Below are 27,080 nucleotides of genomic sequence, written 5' to 3'. Positions count from 1 at the left end.
TCATTTGAAAACAGAGAGAGAGAGAGAAAATTTTAATTTCTGATGGCTCTGGTTCTCTTGTCATTGCTCTCTAATTTTTACTGCTTACTAATGCTACGCATGAGAGATTGCGCACAGAAAGACAGTGTGAATGTCATCTCTTTATTTTTTCCTCATCCTTCTCATTACTGTCCCAAATTGCAACACATGTTCATTTCAGCCATTTACATCAAAAATGCAGCAAACACTGCATCTAACCACTTCATTGCTTTAACCTTTAATGGATGTAAACAAAGGGAAAATATTTTGCTTAAATGTGGAAGGTGCTTCCACCACGGGGAAAAAATACATCTCCATGCTAACAGAACTGTGTATCATGACACAAGAAAAGACACTAAGATAGGGTTGTCCTGTCATGAATGCACTAACAAGTGAGGTGTGAGCTAAGTTCTCATCTCTACCACTAATTTTCCAGGCAACGTGCAGCAAGACATCATTTATGTATTCTTGTTATCCAATTAAAAATTACTTAATATCACCTTTCCTTTCTCCTTTTTTACCCTTTGTATGTTCTGTCAATTTCAATGGTGGTCTCCTTTGGTCAAAAACCTGTGCTTAAAAGAAATACCTGAAACTTTCCAGGATGGTGGAGTGACATCTTGCACATGTAGCTTTAGCTAAAGCAGAGGTTTGTGTACAAAACAAGTACTTAACCCCCCCCCAAACAACCAACCCCCCCCAAACCAACCATAAAACAAGAAACACCCGCCAAACCAATCCACCAGTAGCCAAACATAGCTCTGCAATTGCTACACACATTGCCTGCTTTAAGCATTAGGGCTCAAATATGCTAACGAGTTACTGTGGTTAGACAAGTTACCATGTCAGCTGAGCTGCAGTTGTAGCCAGTGGTAAGTATTTAATAAAACATACTTACCTAAATGTTAGCAAGAAAATTTTGAGGAAATGCTTTTGACCTCACATTTCTGAAGGAGCTTGAATGCCCCTGAATAGTAACAGTTCAGCTGTCAGAACTAAGACAAGTTAAAACTGCTTTAAAGGGGTCACTGCAGTTAATGGGGAAAGCCTGACTTCTTAAAAGTGGCTACTGCATCCATCACAAGGATCTTTTGCACTGTCTTTAACATTAAAAAAAAATTTATGAGATTGGTTGATGCTGCATCTGTGTTTTTTTCAGTGGTGATTAATGATATGAATTACTATTTCTCCCTGTTTCATACTGGATAAGAAAGTAGTTTTTACACATAAAACCACAGAATAATTCAGGTTGCCAGAAAGCTCTAAGCGTCATCAAGTCCTGCAGACACAGCAGAGCTAACCTCAAGCTTAAGTCAGGTTGCTCAGGGCCTTGCCTGGGTGAATTTTGAGTTTCTCCAAGGATGAAGATTCCATAATCTCTCTGTGCAACCTGTTCCAGTGCTACACCAGTATCAGTAGTTGGGAATATTTTATCTTTATGTCCCACCAGTTTCCTTCACTGCAACTTGTCTTTTCTTCTTTCACTGTGTATTCCTGAGAAGGGCATGCATCTTCTCTACAGCTTCTTGTTCAGATAGCGGAAGAAGATACAACAGGATCCACCCTCCTCTCCCCAGCCTTTCCCAGGATGAACAAATCTAGTTACTTCACATTCCCCTTGAACACCACACGGTCCATCCCCCTTAATCATCTTGGTAGCCCTTTGCTGGACTAGCTCCATTTCATCAATCTCTCCCCATTACTGGGACACAAAACTGGACGTAGTCTTTCAGCTGCTGCCTCGCAAGTGCAAAGTTGGGGGGAATAATCCCTTCCTTTGACCTGCTAGCTATGCTTTAGCTAATGCAACTGAGCATGCAGTTTAGTCCACATCACACAAGGGTGCACTACTGATTCGTGGTACTCATCAACACAGTGCCCATCCTAAAAGCAAACACCTACAATTATATTTGCAAAACATGAAATTAGTCTTTCTGAGTCCTTAGTTTGCATTGGCGATCACCCATCCTCAGCTTGCTGTGGCGCAGAAATTAATATCAAAGCCCTGGCCATCATAAAAATCAATAGTAGATACTGAAGTGTTACTCTAGTACTAAAATCAAGAAGCGTAGAGAAGGAAATTAGAATCATCAAATTCTTTCAAATGATAATAACTAAAGCAAATTGAGCAGCTATGAAACATCCTGTTCTCTGAAGCTTAAAAGCAACAAGGCAATAAAAAATCCCTAACCCATGCAAAGCTAAATAAGTTTTATGGAGATATTTTCTTTCTTTTCTCCCCAAGTATAACCACCAGTTTAAAGATTTTGCTTTAGTTGGTACCTTAAAGATTTTACACAGCAAAGGGCCATTTAGGCCATGTATATAACTGAAGCCATTTGCAAGTTGCACACATACAATACCTTCTACCTGAGGTTTATCTCCCAGATTGGTGGAGATCGTTCTTTTCTTTAAGTAAATTAAACTTTGCAGCCCACTGTATGCGGAATTAGGCTAGATAAAAGAATATCCAGTTCTTTGCCATCATTATTAAAATGTTGTATTTACACCATTACTCATTAGGGAAGACTTTTTTTTGTCCACATAGCTACATTTTTAGGAATAAGAAACACATCTCTTCATGCAATTTTGACTTTACAGTTTTAACAGTGTTCTTCAGATTTCTACCACTGCTGAAAATACATAGCTGCCAGTAACTCCCATCCTGGCTTCATGAACTGGCTTCCAATATTTTACGACCTCAAAGGGCCTTTCCTGATCTCTTGACAGGACATGTGCCTCTACAAAGTAGTCAGCACGTACCCCATCTATAGAAAATGAGAAATCATTATCACCCTCCTTAAGACAGGTGGAAGTGCTATATAAGCCCTGCCGTTGCTCCAAGGAAAAGGGAGAGGCAAACGGAAAGACTAGGGGAATAAATCCTGTTGGAGGTCAAAGTATTGAACAGGGAGAGAGGCTAAGGAAGCTTCACTTTGAACAGAGAGAGAAATCCAGTAAGATTTCTACATCCAGTCACTACTTTATACATGTGCTTATAAAAAAAAAATCACATACAGGCCTTAAAATGGAGAGTAAATATCAGTGGTATGACAATCAGATCAATTCAGATTTAAAAAAAAAAAAAATCACCAGTTAGAAAACAGCCCTTTAACAACTTCCAAATCCCTAGATTATACAGAAAAAGAGTTCTTGGAAGCAATCTGAAAATCTTGACAGCTATGGAGATTACACCCTTCATCACACACATCTGATTTTACAAAAATAAGGATGTTCCATTTTCCTACTTGGTGACTTTTGAGATGTTTTCACTACGAAGGGCTGATCAATTGCTTCTGAAGAGGCTGACAGTGTAACGATACAGTGAGATCTGTAGTTTCCTTTGGACTCTTGGTTAAGCACAACAGAAAGTTCTAGGCAGCCTTTACTATTCAAGCAAAATGGATACAACTACAATTTAAGTTCTTGCTGCTGAGGTTCTCACATCGGCAACACAACAAAGATCAGCCAGCTTCACTAAGACAGAAAACTGATGCTTGAAATCTGAAGATACATCTCCAAGGAGAAAAATTACCATAAAATTCAAAGAATGTGTGGAAACTATTTTCCCCGATGCTTCCACTTTTCTAGATGCAGGCTTGACATTCTTGATACAAGGATGGTTCTTGAGCATTTCAGTTTCATGATCATGGCATGAGTATCTTCAACTGATATGACAAGATCTTAAGTTAGCTGCACTAACATCTTTTTCAAGGATTCTGAAACAGAATTTGGTATTTGTTTCTTCACTGTCTCTGGTGTTTGGGTTAATATACTTATGTGGTATCAAACCTCTCTACATTCCTGCACTCAGCTTTCATATGTATTACTAGGGGCATTGCTTCTCTGCTTGCCTTGACCAACATATAAAGGTAGCTTGAAGAACTGGGAGGGAGCCTATCAACAAATTATCTTTTAATCATCAATAAATCCACATTTTTCATATGGCTATTCAAATCGACAGTGTAGAGGTGAAAGGACAAAGGAAAAAGGGCCTTACCACTTTCAGAGGCACACAGAACACTTCCCATCCTCCGGTAAGCTGTTTTGCGTCAGAAAATGCTAAATCCCTCACCTCCCACCCTCCTCCATTCTCCCACTTATCCAGTCTCTGGGAACTTGAGGACAGTTCATTTTAGCACAACAAGGCCCAGTTTAACCTGTGATCACTTAAGAAAGCTTTGCACAGCCCACGTAGGACTAACTCTGCTATAGCCGCCCTACTGTTGGTGCCCACAGTAACGCAGAGGAAGCCAGCAGAGGCAGGTACCTGTGCTGGCCCCATGTGCGTAGCGCAGACACAGCTTGAAATAGCTGTTGTGCGTAAAGGAGAGGAGGGCCCATCCGCATCTGCGCGCTGTCTCTTCCTCTCACTCCAGCTCCCAGCAGCCCTCCCCTCCCATATGCCTCTATGTCAGCTAGTCTCGATTTACACTGGTACGTCGGGTAGCAAGATCATTTTGTCAGATGCTGGCCAGTTTCCTCATGGGCTAAAAATAAAGACACACAGAAGCAGCAGTAGTGACTGACTGGCAAACGCCTTTTTGATTGAATACGTCAGTCACCATTAAGACAATACACAAGATGTAAATTGCAAACAATGAAGGGCATTTGTATAAGGACAGATGAGATGAAAACAACAAAGCACCCTGGCTTTGCTTAGGAGACATATATGAAAGATTTCTGCTGCTCTTTTCAACCACGGTGCTATTTAGATTACAATTACTTAAAGCGAACCAACAATAATACGAGCTCTTCTGCTACTCTAAGAGAGGCTATAAAAATCTCATTGTCAGCTGCATCATTCATCACGATAACCTCATTTCAACTGAAACAAAATCTCTGAGACATCACCTCCCCCCTCCCTTTCCTTCCCTTTTTTATTTGCCTATAATAAGGTCTATAGTCTGGGGAGCTCTCGGGCTGAATTCCATGCATTGTGATTCACAAAATGAAAATCTGGTATTATATGCCCACTGACATTCACATCAGCAGCAATTCATGCAGCAAAAAGCCATATGCCATGCACCTCTGATTTAACTGTACTACAAAAACATATCCTAGAAAGAAGAAATAAAAATACAGAGACAAGAATGGTTCCCAGGATCTGATTATTACACACACTTGAAAACAGGAATGACAGGGGCAATATCACAAAATATGCTGTTTTGTTGACAGTTCCAGTTAGGTTATATCATTTCCCATAGTGACAAACACACTCTACATGCAAGTGAGGAATTCTTTCCCAGTGCAAAAGGTTTCTAGAGAGTACAAAAAAAGCAGTTAGCACAGATACCCTACAGTCAATGTTTCTCCTCTGGTTATCAGGCTTTCCACTCAGTCATCTTTTTGAAGGCTGAGATGTTTATTGGTTTGATCAGCACCCACAGAGATGAAAATGAAGAACACTTTGAAAATATGAAGTACCAACAGTTTTAAAAATTGCCATCTCCAGGGTGTTAAGCAGACCCGTATGCGTTCTAGAGTAACACACAGACTTCATTAGATGCTGGGAGATAAAATCCACACTGCCAACGATGGCTAAGTTTTTCACAAATAAGAGGTTTCACTGCTGAAACAAACAGTGATTTTCATCACTGGGGAAAGGATAAGACAAACAAGTTTCTGACCAAGGAATGGATTATACTAAAATACTGTTTTCCTTTTTTCTCTCTCATTTTTTTAAATAACAGATATTTTGTTGACACACCCCTTCCTTTCCTTGCTTTTTGCTTGAAGAATCCATCTCTTTCTTAGCATACCCATCCTGGCATATAAATGGACAGAATTTCAGCTTTAAAATGTTTTTGCTTTTAAGCCTATACTCTCCTTGAAATCATTGCATATGTGATCACTGGAGGACGATAGTTCAGCTAGGATAGTAACTGGATGTGACCCTGCTACGAAAGACTTTTGAAGCCCTCTGGCAAAGACAGAAAATAGTAAAGATACTATTTTTAATAAAAAAAAAAAAAAAAAAAAAAATAATTTTTTTTTATGTAGAAAAATAGTTCATAAGCTACAAAGTGCAGAGGAAGGGCCACTATTGCTCCTTACTGCTTCATTATCCAGCCTAAGTACTTCTATTTCACAAATTATTTTTTTAAATGTATTTGCATTCTTGACAATGCTAGTTAAGACTGAAAAATTTTCAAAAGGAAGCAACCAACTAGATTTAAAAATGCAATGCTCTTTTTCAGTTCCTTTCAGCTTGACAGTCCCAACCTTTGGGGTATGAATATTTAAATTTAGATCTGATTTTTACAGGCTGATGCCTCAGTAAGTGGAAGAGCACATCTGCAGCGTCTTAAACACCCCTTTTCAGGTTCCTGCAGCCAGAAGCAGGAGACGAGTAATAAACTGCCTTTGACAAACGCAGTGGGACACATTTGGAGATCTGACAGGTGTAGATAAATGCACAGAGATGGAGAAAACTAGAGAGAGCCATTCCTAAATGAGCAGCAGATGAAGGAATAAACTTGTAATATCCAGGCCACAAAAAGCATAGAGGGAACACCAATCAAATGCTAGGGAAAGGTTTTACACAGGCTCTTGTACATCACATTAAATTGCAATGCTTAAAACAGACCCTTCTTAAGAAAGTGGTTGCTAATGGAATAGACCTGACAACCTTCCTGCATCCAAATTATGTCCTTCTAGGAGATTCCTATGGTATTTTGGTGGGTGTTTTTTTCCTTCAATTAAAAAGTCACATTTTCTGTATAAGATATGCAGCACACTTGCAAAATGTTAATTGCTATACTTTTTTTGAAAATATAAATTCATGCATTACACAATTAATGATACAATATATTTATAGCAGTTATCTGTTTCCAATATAAGTTAATAAAGTGCTAATGTCCTCAGGTGTGAAAATGTGGAATTTAATTTGTACTAATCTGCCTAAGCCTGGGGAATACTGAATTCACTCTATGTGAAAATAATTTATTTGCGGTATCCCTGACTGATATAAACAAAGCATTGCCAAGGGAAGGTGCAATAAAGCTAACAAAGAGCTGCAATCATCCAGCAGCCCAGCGTTTCCCACAGGTAAAATGCAAACAGAACAGCCTTCCAAAGCTTCTCTCAAAAGAAGTTAAATTCATCTGCTTCAGACTGGTGAAAAAAAACCACCCATAAGAAAACAATAAATGCTTTGGAGAGCATCTGTGAAGAGCTATGTATCATCCCTTTCCCTGCTTATGATTGAAAGGAAAAGACAGATTCACAGACTGACCAAAGGATTTTACTTTCAAGTTTGTTTGAATTAATTTCTCTCCTGTTTGAGGTAATGGTTCTTTCACGCCCCTGGAGCTATCATTTGCCATCCTCCTCCAAGCATCCCTGTGAGGCGGTGGGAAAGAGGGGCACAGACACAGAAGAAAGCACCACACTGGGGGCTGGAGCTGCTGCTGCAGCCTGGAGCTGTGACGGGGTCATGGAGGAGGCTGGAGCAAACGGCCAGACATCCTGGTTCTGCTTTTGGCCCTGCCACTGCTTCACTGCCAAGGCACTTGAGCTCTGGGTGCCTTTGCCTCCTTCCTGTAAAATAGGGTTTAACAAGACACGGTCAACAATGCAATGAGCAGAAAAGTGCAGAATATTGTTAGTGCCACTAGAGGGGATCACTTGAGCATGCTAGGAGACCTGCTTCTCCTCCAGGTGTGTGGCAAAACCCTTTCCAAATGACACTCTATAACTTTGCTTCCTTATGGATAAGTTGCATTATCTGACGGTGGTGTTGGCCCATGACATGTGTTTCCACACAAGCCACCACTCACACAAGTATGCTCCTTGAAAGCCTGCCCTTGAACATTTAGTCATATTTTGAACCTAGCCTTACACAATTATTCATCCTACTTCTGCTGAAAGCGTGACAACACTAGAGAAGCTGAGAAACCTGTGGCATGGCATTTCTAAACCATCAGCAAGCAAGGAATTGGTATTTTTCATTTTTATGTTATGCTTGGTTACCTTTTCTGTTATCTTGTCACAGAGCAAGGAAAAATGTTCACAGGGTCTGAGCATGAGCAATAAACATCTTTTGTGGTTATCAAATGCCTCAGTGTCTGCTCTGGTATTTAATTACAGGACTTGCGTAGGGCATTTATTGTTTGCATCTCCTGCCACTGTGAACAATGTCTACTCTAATGATTACCACATAAGACAGTTCGTTATGTGTATACCTGTCAGTGACATATATTATCAGCTTGCTGAGCAGACCCCACTCCTGCACAGGGATCCAGCGCTGCGGCTTGGTGTGTCACTGAAATAGCCAGATACCACCAATGCAGTTGCTCAAGGTACCCAGGCCTGCCACTGCGAAATGAAGGCTAGCTTTCCAAAATGCTGAAACCAGGCATTTTGGGGTTTTCTGAGAATGTTTCTCATAATCCAAAAAAAATTTTCATAGAACATTTAAAAGCTGGTGCTTTATACTGTGATGATCTCAAACACATGGCCAACGGGCAAAATAAATTAACAAGAGTTCTCAGTAATGAGAAAAATGCATCACTAGTGTCATTAGCCAACCTCGTCCCACTTTCCTTATTCCTTAAACCTGTAGTTTCAGTGAATGCAGTAGATTTTAATGTCAAGCACCATATACCAAAGGACTTTCAAAGTTTCCCAGTTTTAGCATCCCTTGCTTCACTTTTGCTGTGTTGAAATGATAATGTGTCTTGTTATAAGTGGTCATTTTTGGCCACCTAAAAACCTAAAACTATGCTAATACACTAATAAAAGCAGCTATCACTGTACCCATTCTCTACAAAGTAGCTTCAACACCTTGGTAGGTGAATCAAATAATTTCACCTTTTTCCTTCCATACTGAGACTGGAAGCAGTAATTTTTATTCTTAATTCTTTTTTAAGATAGCACTACATTAGGCACAGAGTTAGCAAATTGTTCATATTATTTTGCAGGTCTAATAAGAAAAGCTATGGCTGGCCCTGCAATTAAAACAATCCATTTGCTCACCCTTCCTCCTATTAGCATGTGAACTTCAAACCTACAAAAAGCAGCAGACTGAAATCTCTGGAGACCAGTGGCAAGAGGGTAATCTTGTCCCCTACATAATGTCCTGTCTGTGGTCTCCTTGTCTCACAAGAAACAACATGTGTATTTTACAAGAAGATCACTAACAAGATAGCAATCTCAATGTAAATCCTCATTAGGGCAACACAGGTGCATTTACTTAAGTACAACTAGTGGGACCAACAAAAAATTTTCCATTGGGAGCATGCTTTCATTTGGCCCCACGGAAGGAACTTTACAATGGGGCAGTTACCTTGAACTCCACCTACCATCATGTTAGAAATAAACAAAACAACCCCAACCACATTAATACATCTTAGTCTGTGTGGCAGCAGGGCCTGATTGCTCTGAGCAGACTGTAGGTGGTCCCTACCTGAGGGAAAACTGACTGATGGGCACCTACTTAAACGAGCAGGCTGGTGATGAACGTTTCTAGATGCCGGAGTGCAAGATAACTCAGTCGAGCTTTCTTACAGTCAGCACCAACTCCAAAAATCAATACACAATGCTTTCTTCTACTGCAATAAAATGTAGAATTATGTAAAGCTTGGAGACAAGATTATATTTTCAAAGTCATAAACCATGCTCTCTGCTCACAAATGACTGTGGAGGACAGAGCTTGTAAAGTGTCCTTTGATCATCTGTAGGCTCAAAGGAAAACAAAAAGGTTTCAAATGGAATTGTTGCCACTTGCATGTCTGTCTATCCAACTGCATTTTAATTTCTCTAGAAAACTCACCAAACATGAATTATGTATGTCTTAAAATGTTATAAAGGTGTAATAGAAGCTTAGCTGCCCAACTGAATTATTCTATTCAGACATCTACCGGTATTAGAGACTGTAAAAACAGTTTTAGGTCTGACAGTATCATACTATCACCATAGAGATCCAAGGAGTTTTTCTAATACAAGAGTTGACAAGAGGTGTCTGTTTTAATGAATGAGAATTAGAGAGACAAAGCATGAGATCATAAATGTTGCACTAAAACAGCATAAAATTCTTCCAGCTATGAGCAAAGTGCTGTTCTAATTATTTTTTTTAAGCTTTAAAAATGAAAAAACCTGTATGAAATCTCCACAACATGGACTGAGGAACCACGATGGCATGTATGCCATTTTGCCATCAAAAGAAAGTCTTAATCTGATGCTTAAATACCCCTTGAGAACTGGCACTGAAACCTATGGGGAAGTATTCAATCACCTCACTTCTTTCAGCACTTATCATTCTCCAATGCAAGAGAGGAGGAAATAAATCTCTACATGTGCACACAGACCTCCTACAGCCCCCTCAATGTACAAGCTATTGTGATTAACCAAAAGTTTAAAATTAAACAAAAAGCTCCTTTTCTTCAATTATGATTAAAGATCAAAGCAAGTGGATTAGCTTTTTAGCAGAAACTCCAGGTCTCAAGACTTACTATCTAATACACTGAGAGTGTCCAATTATGTTTTGGAGATTTTGGGGGAGTAAGGGAAGAAGGAAGAAAATAAATGATCCATCAGCCAGGTGGGTAGTAAATCATAGCAAAGTGGTGTTTCATACATTACCATGACAATCAAGTTATTGAAACTGAAAAATTGTAACACAAAAGAAAAGATAAAAGATAGTTTTCCTACAGTAACTAAGCTGCTGCATCTTGTGAGGCCTGCTTTCTTCCCGTTCACTCCTGAAAGTAGGAGCTGAATGCTCCCCGGGTCCACATGGCCTTCGCCTGCCAAGTTTTCAAAAGTAACTGCACAGAAACAGGTACCCTTATGTTTTGGGTTTGTGTGGTGGGGTTTTTGGTAGCAGGGCAGGGGGCCGCAGGGGTGGCTCCTGTGGGAAGCTGCTGGAAGCTTCCCTGGCTCCAAGTCAGACCCGCCGCTGGCCCAGGCCGAGCCCATCAGGGACGGTGGTAGTGCCTCTGGGAGAACAGACTTAGGAAGGGGAACCGGCAGTGAGTGGGGGGATTGGAATGTGAGAGGAACACCGATGCAGGTACCGAGGTCAGTGAAGAAGGAGAGGGAGGACGGAGCAGGCTGATGCCCCCGCAGCCCGTGGTGAGACGGCAGGCTGTGCCCCCCCAGCCCATGGAGGGGAGCGGGGGAGCAGAAGCCCACCTGCAGCCTGGGGAGAGAGGAGTCCACGCCGGAGCAGGGGGATGCCCCCCAAGATGGCCGGGACGCCATGGGAAAGCCCGCGCTGGAGCAGTCTGTGACTGAAGATCGGCTCGCGGAAAGGACCCACGCCAGGGAAGTTTGTGAGGAACTGCAAGGACTCATGTCGGAGATGTTTGTGAAGGTCTGTCTCCTGCGGGAGGGACCCCACGGTGGAGCAGGGGACAGGTGAGGAGTCCTCCCCCTGAGGAGGAAGGAGCGGCAGAGACAAGGTGTGTCGAGCTGACCCCGACCCCCGTCCCCTGTTCCCCTGGGCCACCAGGGGAGGAGGTGGAGAGAACCGGGAGTGGGGTTGAGGCGGGAAGGAGGGAGGGCTGGGGGGAAGGTGTTCTAAGGTTGGGGTTCACTTCCGAATATCCTTGGTTTGTTTTGACTTGTAGTAAATTAAACTGATTTTGTTTTCTTCACCAAGCTGAGCCTGCCTTTTGCCCGTGACCATAAGTGGGGAGTGATCCCTCCCAGTCCTTGTCTCGACCCACGAGCATTTCTTTGTATTTTCTCATCCCCATCACACTGGGGGAGAGGAGTGAGAGAGCAGCTTCGTGGTGCTATGTTGCTGGCAGCACCTAAACCACGACACCCTAGCACACAGGAAAGATGCAGAAAGAATACTAACATGCCGTGATCACCAAAGCCTCTTACCAGGTGAGGATTAAAAATGTTGTTGTTTAGTTTGGTAAAGCCATCAGCACTGGCAGCTGTCACCACCAACCAGATGGGTAAACCTTGGGTACCACTATATAACGTGTCATCCCCCACAAATCCAGAAGTGCTTCACAAGCCCACACAACAACACAGTTTGCTTCACTCACAGATCCCTTCAGACATTATCAGCTGAGTAATGCACGTCACCACCACATGTCATTTGAAGTGGATAAGAGCACGAAAATCTCCTTTATGACTAAAATAAAGGATTTAGATAAGCAGAACATAATTACTGAGCTGTTAGAAAAGAGAGTTGCAGCGTTTTAGTATTCCCTCCCCTTTAAAGAAAGGGTTACAAAACTAAGAGTGATTTCGACAGGCAGAGATCCTGGGTTCATCTCTCACGCACCATAGTGCCACTATCAGACACCAATCCTGGTAGCAATGTTTCAGATTTGCCCCATGGAGTTAAGGATCACCTGTGCCTTCAGTGACGCATGTAGTAGGACCTACTGCCCACCTTGCTAAATGTAAAAGAGCTGCTGGGTCAAGTTGCAGGATTTTCAGTAACAGAAAACACAAGTAGCAGACTAGTAGATCAGAGAGGAAACTACCTGATCTTCCATGAAGCTCCACAGCAACGCCTAGCACTGAAACGTAAATGTATTCGTTTTCTTTTTAGGGTGATCTGGCTGTTGCCAGAAACAGGACCATTCTCTTCCTGAATTCCCTAGGATTGCTAATAACATCCCAACTGAAGTTGTGGGAAATTACATACACAACTTTTTCTTCTACTTAGACAGAAGGCCTGTAAGTAATAGGCAGTTGTTAACACATCTGTTTAAAAGAACCACGTATTATGAAGTAGTCTCAAAAAAGTTGTTGCTTTTTTAAGCCCTTGATTTTAGGATTCTATACAGTTCAGCAAATTGTCTTGCTATTGCTCCTTCTGCACTCCTGGACCATTTGGTAAGAGAAGCGCATTAGAAATTCCATGCAAGAACAAGCCTCTAGGTCATCTAGCTACAACAGCATGCATTTTGGACTTCCCTTCTCCTTGGGCTCTGGTACTGCTGGCAACTATCTTACCTAAAACAACTCAATAAAGGTTATTTAACACTGTGTCCTAAGGATTCACTTTCACTCTGCAGTGGAAAATGAACATTTAGACAACTTAAATAATAGACAGTTCCAATTAGAAGTTAGGCACAATCATTCTTACTAGCTCTCACATAACATTTGAGTCTGGTGACTTCAGAGCACTTGTATGGCACATGCTGACACAGTGCAACAGTCTCACTTTTCATTCTCAACCAATAGCTCTATAACCAACATCTAGTGTCAGGGAAAGACTCAAGATCCAGTTGAAGGATCCCAACAAAGATAAGGATGCCAGCTGACCACAAAAGCATGAGTTGGTCATTCTTACAAAATGCCAAAGATACTTTTCAGCCTCTTGGTAAGTTAGACAGTTAAAATAGGATGTCTAGGGACCATTAAGACAGACAGCCCTGTTCTCCATTAGCTTTGCTGATAGTCAGGAGATTGGCTGCAACTTCCAGAACTCCGTCTTACCACAAAAAGGGTGCAATACTGAGGGGTTTTATTGTTGGGTTTTTGTTTGCTTTGGTTTTTTTTTGTTTTAGCAGGCTAAACTGCACAGTGCTTTGTCAAGATTGTGTCCACTCTTGAATATTTTATCACTTTAGTGCTCATATGAAATGAAAGGGATGCACAGAATTATCACTGCAGTACTCTCATTGCATTATTTACAACCTTAGAGGCTGCAGCACTTCAGCATAATATTGCTAACATAAAAAGGCAGAATTTCCCCTCAAGCCAGGTTTTTAGTTTCACAGTCTGCAGTGCAACATGATGTAAAAAGGTCTGTGAACCTCTCTTACACATCCCATCCCATCCCTACCCCCACTTTCTAAATGCTGGCCCTCTGATGGGCAAAGAATCTGAACAGATGAACACTCCACAGCATTCAGCAGAAGTGGGATCAGTAAGCCCCTGTACCCCTAGGGAAGAATACATGGCCTTGTTTCACCATCCTGCCCACTTATTCCCACCCCACCCTTTTTCTTGCCTTGTTAAAGTCCTCTGAAGTTGCCCTCATTTCCTTCCATGTCTTGTTCAAGAGCTGAATGCAGATACAGAAGAACTCCTCAAATGATCTGTCATGGGTGAAGAACATGGGATGGAAATCATTGCAGGTCTCACTGGCTAAAAACAGAAAAACAAGGAGAGTGGAATAAAACACATACAGGCAGGAACTTCAAAAAATAAACATAAAATACAATCAGCCACAAAGTTTAGAAAACACTGTAATTGAGAGGAATCCCAATTCTAGTAGCAAAGTATGTCAAAACATTATCCCCAAAAGCCAACCTTGATCTAAAGACAATGAAACACCGTATACAGCCTGTCTGCAGGAGACCAGCAGCAAGAACAAGAGGAAGCAACTACCTGTTTGCCTGAATATTCTCTCAATGGGTGTTTTGTTTGTGCCAAGTTTTGTTGTTCAGGCCAGGACAGAGACACACATGGAAGAAGCACAAGTCTCCTCATCAAAACAACAGCCTTCCCCACAGCTAACAGCATGTACCATATTGCCTGCTGAGAACCAAACACCAAACCCCATCAGTCACAAAACAGTATTAGATCAATGTACGCATTGAAATGTGAAGCTGTGCTGACACGGCAGATGACCTACCATATTGTACATAGATATACCACAGAGGTAACCAGAGAAATCTAGACAGACACATAGACAAGAATGTAACTGATTAAATTTGTTCTTTGCAAATAACTGGAAACCGAAGAAATGGATCTTCTGTCACGGGTCCCTTATCTGAGATGGGGGGAAAAAACCCACCCCAATCCCAGATTTTCTTTTTTTAATCAAATACTGGCTTTAAGGAAGGAAAAAACAAAAGAATCCTATAATGATGATCCCAAAAAAAGGAAAAGTACAGTTTGGCAAGACTGCTGTGAATCCCCTTGACCAAAGAAGGGATCTTCAAAAAGTAAGGGCTGAAGCAATGCTGACCTCTGGGCACATCTGAGCAACCTGGGAACAGAAGGGGCTTTAGCCAAGGACTGCAAAGGATCCCTAATCCTTGCCATGACTTGCAGGGTCACCTCAGTAGGTTGCATATTTATGTTCTTAAAAAACTAACCAAAAAAGTCAAGTTGACCATGCCTTTCTTCATATACGCCGTCCCCAAATCTCTCAGCTTTGGCTTTCACCTCTGCGTGACTGCTCCTTTGGACTCTTCCAGCAGTCACTCGCATGCCTATGCAGCAGCATCTTCTCTTATTTCAGGATCAAACAGCCACTGCTTAGGCAAACAGCCACTGCTTATGCAAGCTTCCTCCTCTGCAATTTCAGCAGAAATATCAAGCATTGGGATAAATCACCCTTTTCCTAAGGCTGGATCACTGTCTGACATCTGCTTTCTCTCAGTGGAACTGGAGAAATTAGAATTAAGACTCTTTGCAGGAGAATGTGAATGGCTTAGGCAGGCTCACTCCCTGCATCAGCTGCAAGCTCTTGGTCCTGGTACCTCTTCTAGCCACAAAATCACCTTTTCAGCATGTTTAGTTACCTCTGCCACCCCAGTAGCTCTGCCATAGGAACATGAATTGTTCTTAGAATCACCTGAACCCTCGGAGAAAAAGGGTTTCAGATCTTTCCCAACATGCAGTATTCCAATTATAAAGCAAAACTCTCAAGCTTAACTGTAAATTTGAAGCTTAATTTTAACATCAGATTTACTAAGATCTAATCAATCCCTCAGCTACGTAGCAAGGATGAGAATTAATTTTGGAGCACAGGTTTCATTCTAATCAAGTAAACTCCATTTACTTCAAAGGAAGTGCAGTCAAGGAGGAATTAGTCAAAGCACAGACCTATATTTATGAGGCACGACTCAATCCCTTTAAAAGAATAAAATGCCTCAGGCGTGATTTTCAGAGCACCTTCAGCTTCCATTCATTCCACTGGAGCTGCAAAGGCTCAGCACTTCCAATAATCAGACCTTCAGCCTATAATAATGTCAGAGAGACAACAGAACAGATTCTCAGAGGGCACTTGTCTTTAAGTCATGAAATACTATAATGATGAGAAGAAATAAAATAACACCAAGCAAAGAATGCTGACAGTACCTTCACTGTATAAATCACAGCATGAAACAAGGCAATAACCCTCAACATGCACTGGCCTTTCTGATCCTCCTCAGAGCCTAAGCTTATCACTGCTCCTGCTCATAAAAATCAGTAAATCAAAATTAATGGAAAGACTAGGGATTCTCAGAAACTTGATCATCAGTTCTAACTCATGCTCCTTATGATAATCAGCCCCAAACTGTATATATGTTGACTGTTCTGCATGCAGAATCAGAGATGCCACCTCCCCCACCACCTTTTTTTTGTAAGCAGGCAACATACTGTGATTTATGCCTTTTCAGTTTGAAAATGAAAGAGTAAAATTCACTGTTACTGATGTAAATGGATAAAGTTAGGCCTGTTAGAAAGCAGGATCAATGTCTTAAAGCACAAAACAAATCCTAAGAAAAATTCAAAACCAAATGATAAACAGCTTCCTCAAAATTCTCACCAGCATCCAGATAGTAGAGGAATGTTTACATTATAGCATATCTGCAGGTGGCAACTCAGGTCATGTCTATGTTCTGCTCAGAGTGTTGAAATATCTAAAGAAAGACAACCCTTGTCCCAATACTTTCTTTCTCCTTTTGACAGGTAAGATGAGGATGAAGGAAAAGGCAATACTGTGTTAGTAGTGGTTCCCAGACCAGAGTAAGACCAAGTCACAACCTGCGGTCTTACCCCACTCTCTGCATCCCCAAGTCAGCATCTCCAATATCAAAGCACTGCCTGCCTCTGTGGAGTGGACAAATTTAGAGGCTGCTCAGTTTTACTAATTAAAAACTTCTTGAATTTATTTTTTTCAATAACTTGCAATTTGACTAGTCCTAAACTGAAACAGAGGTCTAGCTAGAAAAATTTGAGACCTTCTACTTAAGAGCTGCATACAAAATTCCTGCCCTTAAGTGCAGCACTCTCTAACCTTCACTTTCACGTGCAGGGACTAACCATATTTATAACTACACAAAAACACACACACGGCTGCAACGCAGGGACGCAAATCATCATGATTATTTAATAACATCATCAAGTTTTAATTACGCCTCTGTGAGATCACCTTTGAAAGGCAAGTCACAGATGTCTGGCCTACATAAATCAGGTGAAGATCTTGTTGATCTTCCTTTCTGTGCACAATTCTCGGAGCTGTAGATCAATGTGCCACCTCTCAGGATTCAAGTAGTCCTTCAAGCTTCTAGCTGATCTATAGCTGTGACTTTGAGGAAGAAGCTTAGTTCATTTCTCATCATAAATTGCACTAGCAGAAAAAGAGCTAATTTCTACCTGGGAGTTTATGTGGTTCCTTCAGTGTATATTTTTAGTGTCTACCCAACACAATTTTGTCTGTCAGTTCATTTCCTACATTACAACAAAGACATTCAAGCATCCCAGACTGTTCAAGCAGTAAACAGATTTGATATGTTATGTTGTTCCTCTGTGGATTAGTAGAAAACAACAGGAAAAGGAAAACAAATTGAGAAAGATGAAAAGAGTTATACCTTCATTTTTCTACCCCATCTCCACTAGGATAGAAAACAACGCCTTTTCCCATGAGAAACAACATCACCAGGACCCAATTTCTTTTAGCTGTGTCAAGAACAGTTAGGTATTTGCATATTTGCATAAACCTGTCTTGGAAGGGCACAGATTACATGATGATGTTTCAATAACTCTTTAAGTACAGCAGAGATTTATATTTCAAAGTTGATCTGGTGAGCTGAATACAGACAATAGGGATTTCTGCATGCAAGACAGACTCCAAGAAAGGACAAGTGCACCAGACCAGACACGAGGCTGGTGTGTCACCTCACTGTCCAAACCAGTATGAACAAAAGGCCACTAGGTCAACAGAAGCTGTTTGATAGCTAGAAGTGCTGATTACCTCTTTCCTCCACCTTAATAAGTAGGCTATGTGTAGATATCTAGAACTAGTTTCCACTTGGAAAAAAAAACCAAACAAAAAAAAAAACACAACAAATTTTTTTTAATCTTAGAATTTATTTTGTGCAATACTCGGAAGTAACAGAGATAACCTTTCCCTCCCCACAAAGCTATAACAGCAGACAGAGACACAGTAATACACCTCTCTAGGCAAGGTACTGCCCTTGATCTTAAGAAATTTCTGCTTTCTTCCTGACTCTGCTAAACTGCTACGTTGATACTAGATACTCATCCCCCACCATGTCTTTAAAATGGCATATGGTTGTTCTAACCTCCCTTGTGAAGTTCCTGAATTCAAGAAAAGTAAAAGGTTGTACTGCTGTGGAGCAAAATAATAAATACCCATATCTATCATGAATAGGAATGTTTGAAATTAGGAACAGCCCAACCCATTATTTTCAAAATCCATTCATGATGCTATGGGGGGACAAGTTAAGATGACTTAGTCATTTTTCTGTAAATTTAAGGCTTGGACCCATCACATTGGGAATGCATATGAAAGATAATTTACTAATCACAAATAAGCCTCCTCATTCATGGATGTCAGCCATGTAGAACTGGTCTACAAAATACAACTAGAATAGATTTGATTAAGTAGATAATAAATAAAAGTGATAACATTGCTGTGTATTCTCAAATATTTCAAAAGCAGGCAGACAGCTTAAATCAATCAAATTATTCAGTCAGCCATACAAACACGGTCACTGGTGTTAATGCTATCACACATAAAGGGACAGACAGACAGTCACCTGTAGTGAGGAGTAAGCCTCTGTGCTGGGGGTTGGTATTAACAGAGCCTGTGCACCCTGAAACTCATCAAAAAAAGCATCCTGAAATTGCATCAGCACAATTTTGAGGTGAGGGAAGCAGTGACACAGAGCCCTGGGGAACTGGATTGCAAAGTCCCAGGGAGAGAGGGGTTTGAAAACATCTCCCTGTCTGAAAGGTACCTGCGATCCATGTGATCCAATCTTCAGAGATCTGTGTTTTCTGTTACTGAGCTGCTGCTTAATTCTGGGCGAGTCATTTATCCCCTCTGTTGTTTTCCCCAATTTCACAGAATGGAGATGATAATATTTGATTAGAGAGGAGGCAGGTGGAAAGATCCATTGCACTTTCTGAAGTGCAGCAAGATCCACCAATGAAGGGTGCAATACGGACCTTGGAAATATCATCTCCACTTGGCATGGCCTCCTCTGGGATTATTATTTGCCAATTACAGCAGACAACCAAAAAGCAACTAATTCTCACTAGCTCTCTCAGGAGAAGGAGCACTGTAATTTCTGCTTCTCCCTGAAGATGCGATACAGTAAAAATAACTACTGCCATGACCATTTTTATATACGCAATCAAAAACTCTCTCAGTAACACGTAGCGTACGTAAGAAAAAGCACTCCTAATACCACAGAAATACAGCGATTGCCAAGTTATCTACACAACTGATCCCTGTAGCCTGCTGGCAATAATTTGAGAGAAAACCTTTGGCTACCCTTCTGGCACGATAGGGAAACAGTGTAATTTAAGGCAAGGAAGGTCACTAGCAATGGCAGTGCAGTAATGAAGTTGTAATATTGCTGCCTATCGTGTAATTTTTTTTCCAAGGGAACAGTGCTGTTTAGAAGGCTCAACTGGTATTAGAACAAAAGCCAGTCATCATTTTTACTTTGATTGAGAGAGTAAGATACAAGCAACTAAGCTTCAAGACATAGCAAAATAATGTAAAAAGCTAAGCAGCATTTGTTAAACTCCAAATCTAAGTGAATTAAGTGAGGGTTTTGTTTTGCCTGCTTTGAAACAAAAAGGGGATAAGGAAGCACACTGCACCACTGAACTGTGCAAGGCGTGCCACTGGTTTCCCCAGGGATGTGGGCGCATGTGTGTGTGTGTCTCAGAAAATGTCATCCAGACAAGGATATCAGAAGTGAAGCTAAATCCAAAATTTCAGCACCAAAGTAGCACACACACAATTACTCAGGAAAGGAATAAGCTAGTAATGTAAAGTAGGGCAAAAATGCCCCCTCTTTAACATGGTACGTAGCATTTCCAGAGCACCAAAATTACCCAGCAATACATGGCTACAAGAGACCTTCAACAACTTACCTTACCTGATTGCCTATTTAGTTGGAATAGAAATGATATGAAATTGCTAAACATGCAGCAAAACTACAAACTCAAACCCCTCATAAAGACATAAGGCAACAGCATTTCTCTGAACTGATGAGACTTCTCATTAGGGGAGCTATAGGGGGAAACTGGAAGAAAAGTACACATAAAAGGCTTCCTACAGTCTGTAAGCTTTCCTTTTTCAAGGCTGAGAATAAATTTTACTATGCAGTGAAAAATGAGGATTCCACGAAGCCTCAAGCCTGAGGAGACAGGCAGGACTAGGATGTTTATGGCACACGCAGCCCCAAGCCCTTCACTAACTTACTCAGATTGGCTTTGAAGGTGACTGCTGCTGTGTCAGAAACACACCTCCCTTCCCCAAGATATCATTAAACAAAGGAGCCACTATTTAAAATAAAAGTGGTGGAAGAAGAACCCTGACTATTGCAGCACAAGTCAATAAAGCCCACACTCATCACTAACAGCAGTTCAAAGGTGGCATCTGTGCTATGTCCATATGGAGCTGTTGAAGAACAATATCCAGGCAGATTCACCCTGCCACATCCAGAGCTGATGGTAAACTGAAAGAAACCAATGAAGCCAGTAGCGTCCACACAAGCAGTCTGACTTTGTAAAGATAATGCTTTTGCAACTCTTGGTAAATATGGAGACTTCGCTGCACCTCTCCTACTTAGAACAGACCTGAAGACTGAACATTGTGGTTTGGAAAAGCAAACAGAAAGCCAAAGTGCAAAGAGAGGAGAGTTACTAAAGGGCTTTTTTATGCAATAAGGAAACGAAAAAGATTACAAAGAGTCAGCATCATGCTGATAAGGGTTCCCCATCTCTTTCAAAAGCAGCCTATTTTAATTTGTGATAAAACAGGTGCCAGATATGAATAACTCTGAACTGCCTCTACAATGTGTCACAGCACACTGTTAGGCAAACAGGAAAAACCAGTGATCAATAACAATAAGAAAATGCAGGTTTAAAACCTGATGGATAAATTGGAGTATCATTTTCAGAGGTGAGGGAGCACTTCATTTGAATTAGTCATGCAGTTCTAGGAGAAAACTCCTTGAGAGTGGAAATGGTATGAAAAAACACGGGCTTGTATTTGCCATATCAAAAAGGAATGTCTTTTGTGATAAAAAGACATAGAACTGCAAGCACAGATCTGCAGGTATGCTCTGGCATATTTACAGTATCCCTCAATAACAATATAGAATCATAGAATTATTTAGGTTGGAAAAGTCCTTTAAAATCATCAGAATGTTAATCAATTAACGTGATAAATTTGCTTAGGGATTATGAAGCATTTATGGTCACTTCTAGTAAACATATAGAATAAGAAGAAATTACACATATAAAGCAGAATCTACAGAAGCTTGTTTAACAAGTAAACATACTATGCGAAACCTTCTTACAAAAGATAACACTGCTTCTCTGTCAGGTTCCTGACACCTTGCAAAGCACACAAGGCAATGATGGCTACATGAAGGCTTAAAAAAACCGAACAACCCAAACATATAAAAAAGCATTTCTGACAATTTCTAAGCCCACACACTGTCTACTTGAAGTCGACTGACACAGATGATGGCATTGATAGCAGGCCAGCTAAGCCCAGACCTATCAAGGGAAACACCTTATCATATCTGTTGCACGTTGATACCCTAGTTCCTTCCCTGTTGCACCCTTTCTCTCCTAAGCCCTGAGAGAAACTAGCCTTAACCGTATCTCCAGACAAACCAGGAAGAATGACACTAGCAATGGGGGAGGTAGATATGCTCAGCATTTATAAAGAGCAGCATAAAGGCAGTCACTTAAACTGCGTAACAACTCTTTTTAGCCCTACAACATCCACTGGCAAAGTTTATTGCTAAATGCTATACTCAGCACATTTTCTATTCACTGTTGCAGCACTGCAGACCCACAACACTGAGGGCTGGAGTCAGAAGTTCCTGGGTGCAGAAGTGGGCACTTGCTCTGCCTTTGCTTCTGCACCTTGCTGATGTCCCCTCCCACGAGCAGTATACCAAGAAACTGCCTTTCATGGCAGGATTGCCGACTTTTCACTTCTTGCTCTGACTGTTCTAGAGAGCACCAGCTTGCTGCTTCTCCTCCTGAAGGGATTCTTGCTAAAAAGCACACTCTTACCTCTCATTACCCATTTTCTTTATTAGGAATTTACATAGACTGCATTACAGGTTACATCTCGTACTTCTCCAAAGATCTTCTGTGAGATACTTCATCAAGAATATACTCTGGTTACCATTTGAAATACAGACCATGCTGCTTCAATTCACAAGAGAGGAGCTGTCACTGAAAATTAATACTGCTTTAAATAGGCTGGCTAGGGCTCCATCTGTAAGCAAAACTTAAAAGGAGCCTATGAAAACCTGCAGAAAAAAACCACTGCAAACAATAACCTGTGAAGCCTACAGGTTTTTTAGGTCCCCCTTGCTACCTAAGCAGCTCCCATTCCTCCTTCCCTCACACAGACCCCCTCAGTAAAATGAAATGTTTAAAATTATAGTGCAAAGCAATTATGTGGTCATTGTGTAACACAACTAGAGGAAAAACCCTTTTTTTTTGTATTTGATCTCACCAGTGAGCAACAGCAGGAGAACTGCAAGGAAGTAAAACAAATGAGCAGATGGAGAAGCCAACAAACCAGCAGTCAAGCCATGAAGGAAAAGAATCTTTTTCCTGGTACCAAGTCATTCCCCTGTTAGAATAAAAGGTTACAACCGAATTGCCCATGCAGACCTGGCACAGACCAGCCACACACCCTCTGTACTTACTGTTAGAGGTGTCTGTATACGAGACACCTGCTTTGGTGCACTTTTGTGACAGGCTGTTAGGCTAACCTTCAATGCCCCCATGGTGGGGTATGAGGCAGGCTGGCTGGCTGCCTGCTACCTCTGCCTAATCGGTCAGGCAAGATCGCGAAGTGAAACAGCTGGGAGGACAAATGACCAGTTACCTAGAAAGTGAGTAACACAGCTAAACTTAGAGTAGCTCCTCTGCCATCACAGAAAAGGCAACAGAACAAAAGCACTCTAAATTCAACCACTTGCTTTGAATCAATCCCGGATATACTCAAAATGCCAAACAAGGTAACAGACTGGGACACAGAGAAAGATGACAACAATATCAATAAAAAAATGATTGCCTGTGATTAAGGTGAGGGAATTCACTGTATCATACATCCTAGAGCGATGGCAGCTCATCTTTCATGTCAGATCTGGTCCTGAACTGTGCTGAAACTACACTGCTTGCTTAAGAACCACCTATTAGCTCTCCTTGACCTCTTTGAAAATACATGCAGTACCACCACTACTACAGCTCCATTTAGGACAACCAACCTTAGCAATAACACCTCTCCTTCCTCCCCTCCTGCATCCTTACAAACTGCGTACCTCCTTTGAAATACGCATATTTATACATATATACACCAAATTGCCAAATAACCTTTTCCCCGCTTTGTGAAAGTAAAATGTGAGAAAGAAGTAACCGGCCACTGCATACAAGTCTGCACAGGCAAAATCCTGTGCAATATACCCCAGGCTGGGAACACTCTAGCATGTCTATAGCCCACCTGCTATTCTGTTCTTGGTCTGCTGTGGGAAACGAGCAGTGCAAAGCAAGGCAGCAACAACCTAGTGATCTGTGGGGAAATGTAAATCTTCCCTCTCCTCATGAACTCAGTCGCTATTGGAACCCTGTTGGACTTGCTGAGGCAAAGGTCATTAACTCACTGTGAAAACTGCAACTTAGTTATCTAACCACAACCACCTAAATTGTTTTCTCCCCCTACAAATTGTCTTAATCTGTAAATTATGTTTTTAACTATCTGGGCTAGCATCCCAAAGTCAGACTGCAGAAGAAAAATAAAACTGCTGAACAAAAATAAAACATACTCTTTTAACATAGACCAAACTGAGTAACTGCTACTCACAAAAAAGGAAAACAGTGGTGTGGTAGGGTACAAGCTGCTCAGGAAACACTGAACCTCAGTGCTTGTTAGTGCATTTATCTAAGATCATCACCATAATGTACTACGTAAGTGCCAAGCATCTTCAAATGGCTTTGTGAACATTAATCTCTAGAAGGACGTTTGTTAACATTAACTCTTCAGATGTCAAACTTAACCTCTTAAAAGGCAAGCAGAAAATCAAATTAATTCGACCACAGGTTTAACAAGAGAAGCTATTTAATCAACACATTTCCAAGTGGCACATTCAGCTCAGAAGCTATTCTAGTGGAGTTTTTCACTTCATACACTAACACAAACTGAGCTGTTTGAAACTACAGCTGCGAGAGCATAGCTTTGGATAGGTAAAACTACTGTCATCAAAATTTATGTTTTAGAAATGTTTAATTAGTCTGTAATATTGCCCTACTTTATGTTATTGCCCTTCTTTATGGGCTGAAACATTAAAGCAGCATTTCAGTCATACCACTTTAAAAAGTAGTATGTTAAAACATTGTATTTTACTCTGGTTAACAGGTCTCTTGCTTAAAAGTATTTTAGAGAGTCCAAACATTTTAAAATGAATACCTGCTCTATATCCTAGGGTATTTGCATTGTAATTAACAGACATAATTCATTATAACCCCAAACCTTTTAGTTTATAAAGTTATAAAGAAGCTTAGAGAATCACCTAGTTCAGGGATAAGTGAAGTAGTATAGATTCTCTCCTCAGGAAGCTTGCTCTAAGAAGCCCTTGAGTATAAATGAAGTGAACACGTGGGAGACTGGGAAAGGAAAGTGGCCCAGAAAACACATTAAGACTTGCTGAGGTCACATCTTTGCAAACTATCAGAATCAGGACAATAAGGAGGAAATTTGGTCTAAACTGTAATGTCTCTGGTGTTAATAACTGCACAGTATTCCCTTGTAGCTTGTTCCAGTACTTATCTAGTCTCTAGCTTTGTTATCATCATTGTTACTTGATATCCATTTTCTCTTTTGTATTGTAAATCCATTATTTGTTTTCTCCTTGTTGACTACGAGAATTGAATAAAGTCATTTTTACATCATGCCTTGAGGTTCCTGAAGACAGTTCTATCTTTTCCATCACTTTATTCCACCTTGACCATGAGTAAGTTTTCCTTGAGGGTCTTATTTTTCAAGTGTATTATCACTCACTTCAGAAATATGTCTGTATGCATGAGGATTGCAGAATAGCGACATGCAAAGATGAAAATAATTATTTCTAAGGAAAAAAAAAAGGCAGGCAAAAACCTTCAGCTGAAATTCCTCTGTTGGACTATGGCTGTATTTGAAATAGGAGCTAAGCTAACTTGCTTAGAAATTCTCTCCTATTACTCCCATTGCAGACACTTAGCAATTTCAAACAGGAAAAATGAAAGTCGTCTCCTTCAACACCTCTCCTTCTGCATTTCAGTTTAAAACTAGTTCTCAAAATTTAGGATTGTTGCTTGGCTGGTTTTTTACAAAGCATTATCCCAGTCATGTCTCAAGAGACATTGCATATGAGGCAAGTGTACTAGCCTTGCTTTTGTTAAAATAAACTTGTTCATAACACAAGCTGAACAGTATAAATTCATCCAAAAAAAATACCATCATGCCCTCAGAAAGCATTCTCCAATTCTTTCTTGACTGACTCTGATCAGCTGAGACATCTGTTTGTACAGGTTATTAGCATCTATTTAAAAATTGTGAAGTAATACACCTGGAAAAGGAAAGTGTTTCCCAATCTACTGTGACAAGTTAAAGAACATTTCCAAACAAACCATCAAGAAACAACTGAGTTTCAAATGCTGTTTTGGAGAAACAGCTGAATTTCTCTACCACCAATAGGACAGATTAGAAATGTTGGTTTCAAAATTACTAAGGCAAAATAAGCACCAGATTGGCTTTATAGGAGAAATTAACATTGTCAACCCCTTCCTATTTAAACTTGAGAAAAGTAGTAGAAACTTTTCTTATAGTAGATTAAAATTCAGCAGCAAGAAATTTTTCCCAGCAAGGAATTAAGGAGAGTCTAAATTGAAGCCATTCCAAAGCAATATGTTTTGGGGTTTTGGGTTGTTTGTTTGTTGTTTTTTTTTAAACTGGATCCCAACCTGGTTCATTATTCAGAAATTTTTGTTGAGCCCAAACTGGCACAAACTTAGAAAGTGCATTGCTCTTGGCAGCTCAGAGTAATGGCTCAGCTAAAAATGGACACCCCCTATCCTCAGTTGGGACTTGTTGAGTGTAAGGAACTAAAACCTGGTCAGTGCAAGTATTTCTGCTCATGCTGGAGATAACTTGCAGCCAAACAGCTCCATATATCTGGCAGGGCACACAGACTTACCAAAATGGGGTAAGAGAGCTTTACTTCTTTTTTTCTTAGGAATTTCTGTCTCTTGCTGCCCAAACATAGCATTAGCACCAATCTTGCTCCCACTGCCACAGTGCAATTCTCCTCTGGCTCTCCCATCCCTCCAGGCAGAGCTGGAGGAGCAAGGGAGCTGGTGAGAAGCTGGGGCTCAGTGGGAGGACAGTAAATGGTGCCTCGGTCCCAGCAGAGAAGATGGCACCCGAGGCAGTGCCTCTGCTGCTGCTGCAGTCCCTGCGGGACACCAACTGCTCCTCTTTTCACAACAGCCTGTGCTAAAACCGAACCAGAATGCCCCCAGTCAGCAGATGAGCTCAGTCTGGAACTGACTCAGAATGGACTCAACCGACTTCTCCTTGTAGAGAAGGCCAGCGCCTCCTCACACAATACAAGGGGTCTCACTGTTCTTTAGCAGATTTAACCGGAAGCTAAAGCTTACAGGCTTCTTTTTCTTCTTCTCATGCCTGAAAGACATAAGGGAAATTTCTCTGAAAGTCAAATCAGCACAGTGAAGGTTCTTGTAAGTTCAAACTATCAGAGGTCTTTGACAGTACAAGTGGGACCCCAGCTAAAGCTGTACTCCTTTGCCATGCTCCAGCACAGGCCCAAATCATAGAATCATAGAATAATTTGAGTTGGAAGGGACCTTTAAAA

At 41.0% G+C, this 27,080-nt stretch overlaps 1 protein-coding gene across 3 annotated transcripts in view; it reads right to left on the bottom strand.

The window, feature by feature from the left end:
- The window catches only part of ELMO1 (engulfment and cell motility 1), a 311,101-nt gene that overhangs the window by 91,017 nt on the left and 193,004 nt on the right, over positions 1-27,080 (bottom strand). For all 3 annotated transcript variants that reach the window (XM_049816140.1, XM_049816139.1, XM_049816138.1), the window contains exon 17: positions 13,949-14,085. In XM_049816140.1, coding sequence (XP_049672097.1) covers positions 13,949-14,085 — 137 coding nt within the window. The remainder of the gene's footprint in view (positions 1-13,948; positions 14,086-27,080) is intronic.

The sequence above is a fragment of the Accipiter gentilis genome, chromosome 14 (genome assembly GCF_929443795.1).
Source record: "Accipiter gentilis chromosome 14, bAccGen1.1, whole genome shotgun sequence".
In the NCBI taxonomy this organism is placed as follows: domain Eukaryota; kingdom Metazoa; phylum Chordata; class Aves; order Accipitriformes; family Accipitridae; genus Astur; species Astur gentilis.
This window is presented reverse-complemented; position numbering and strand designations above follow the sequence as displayed.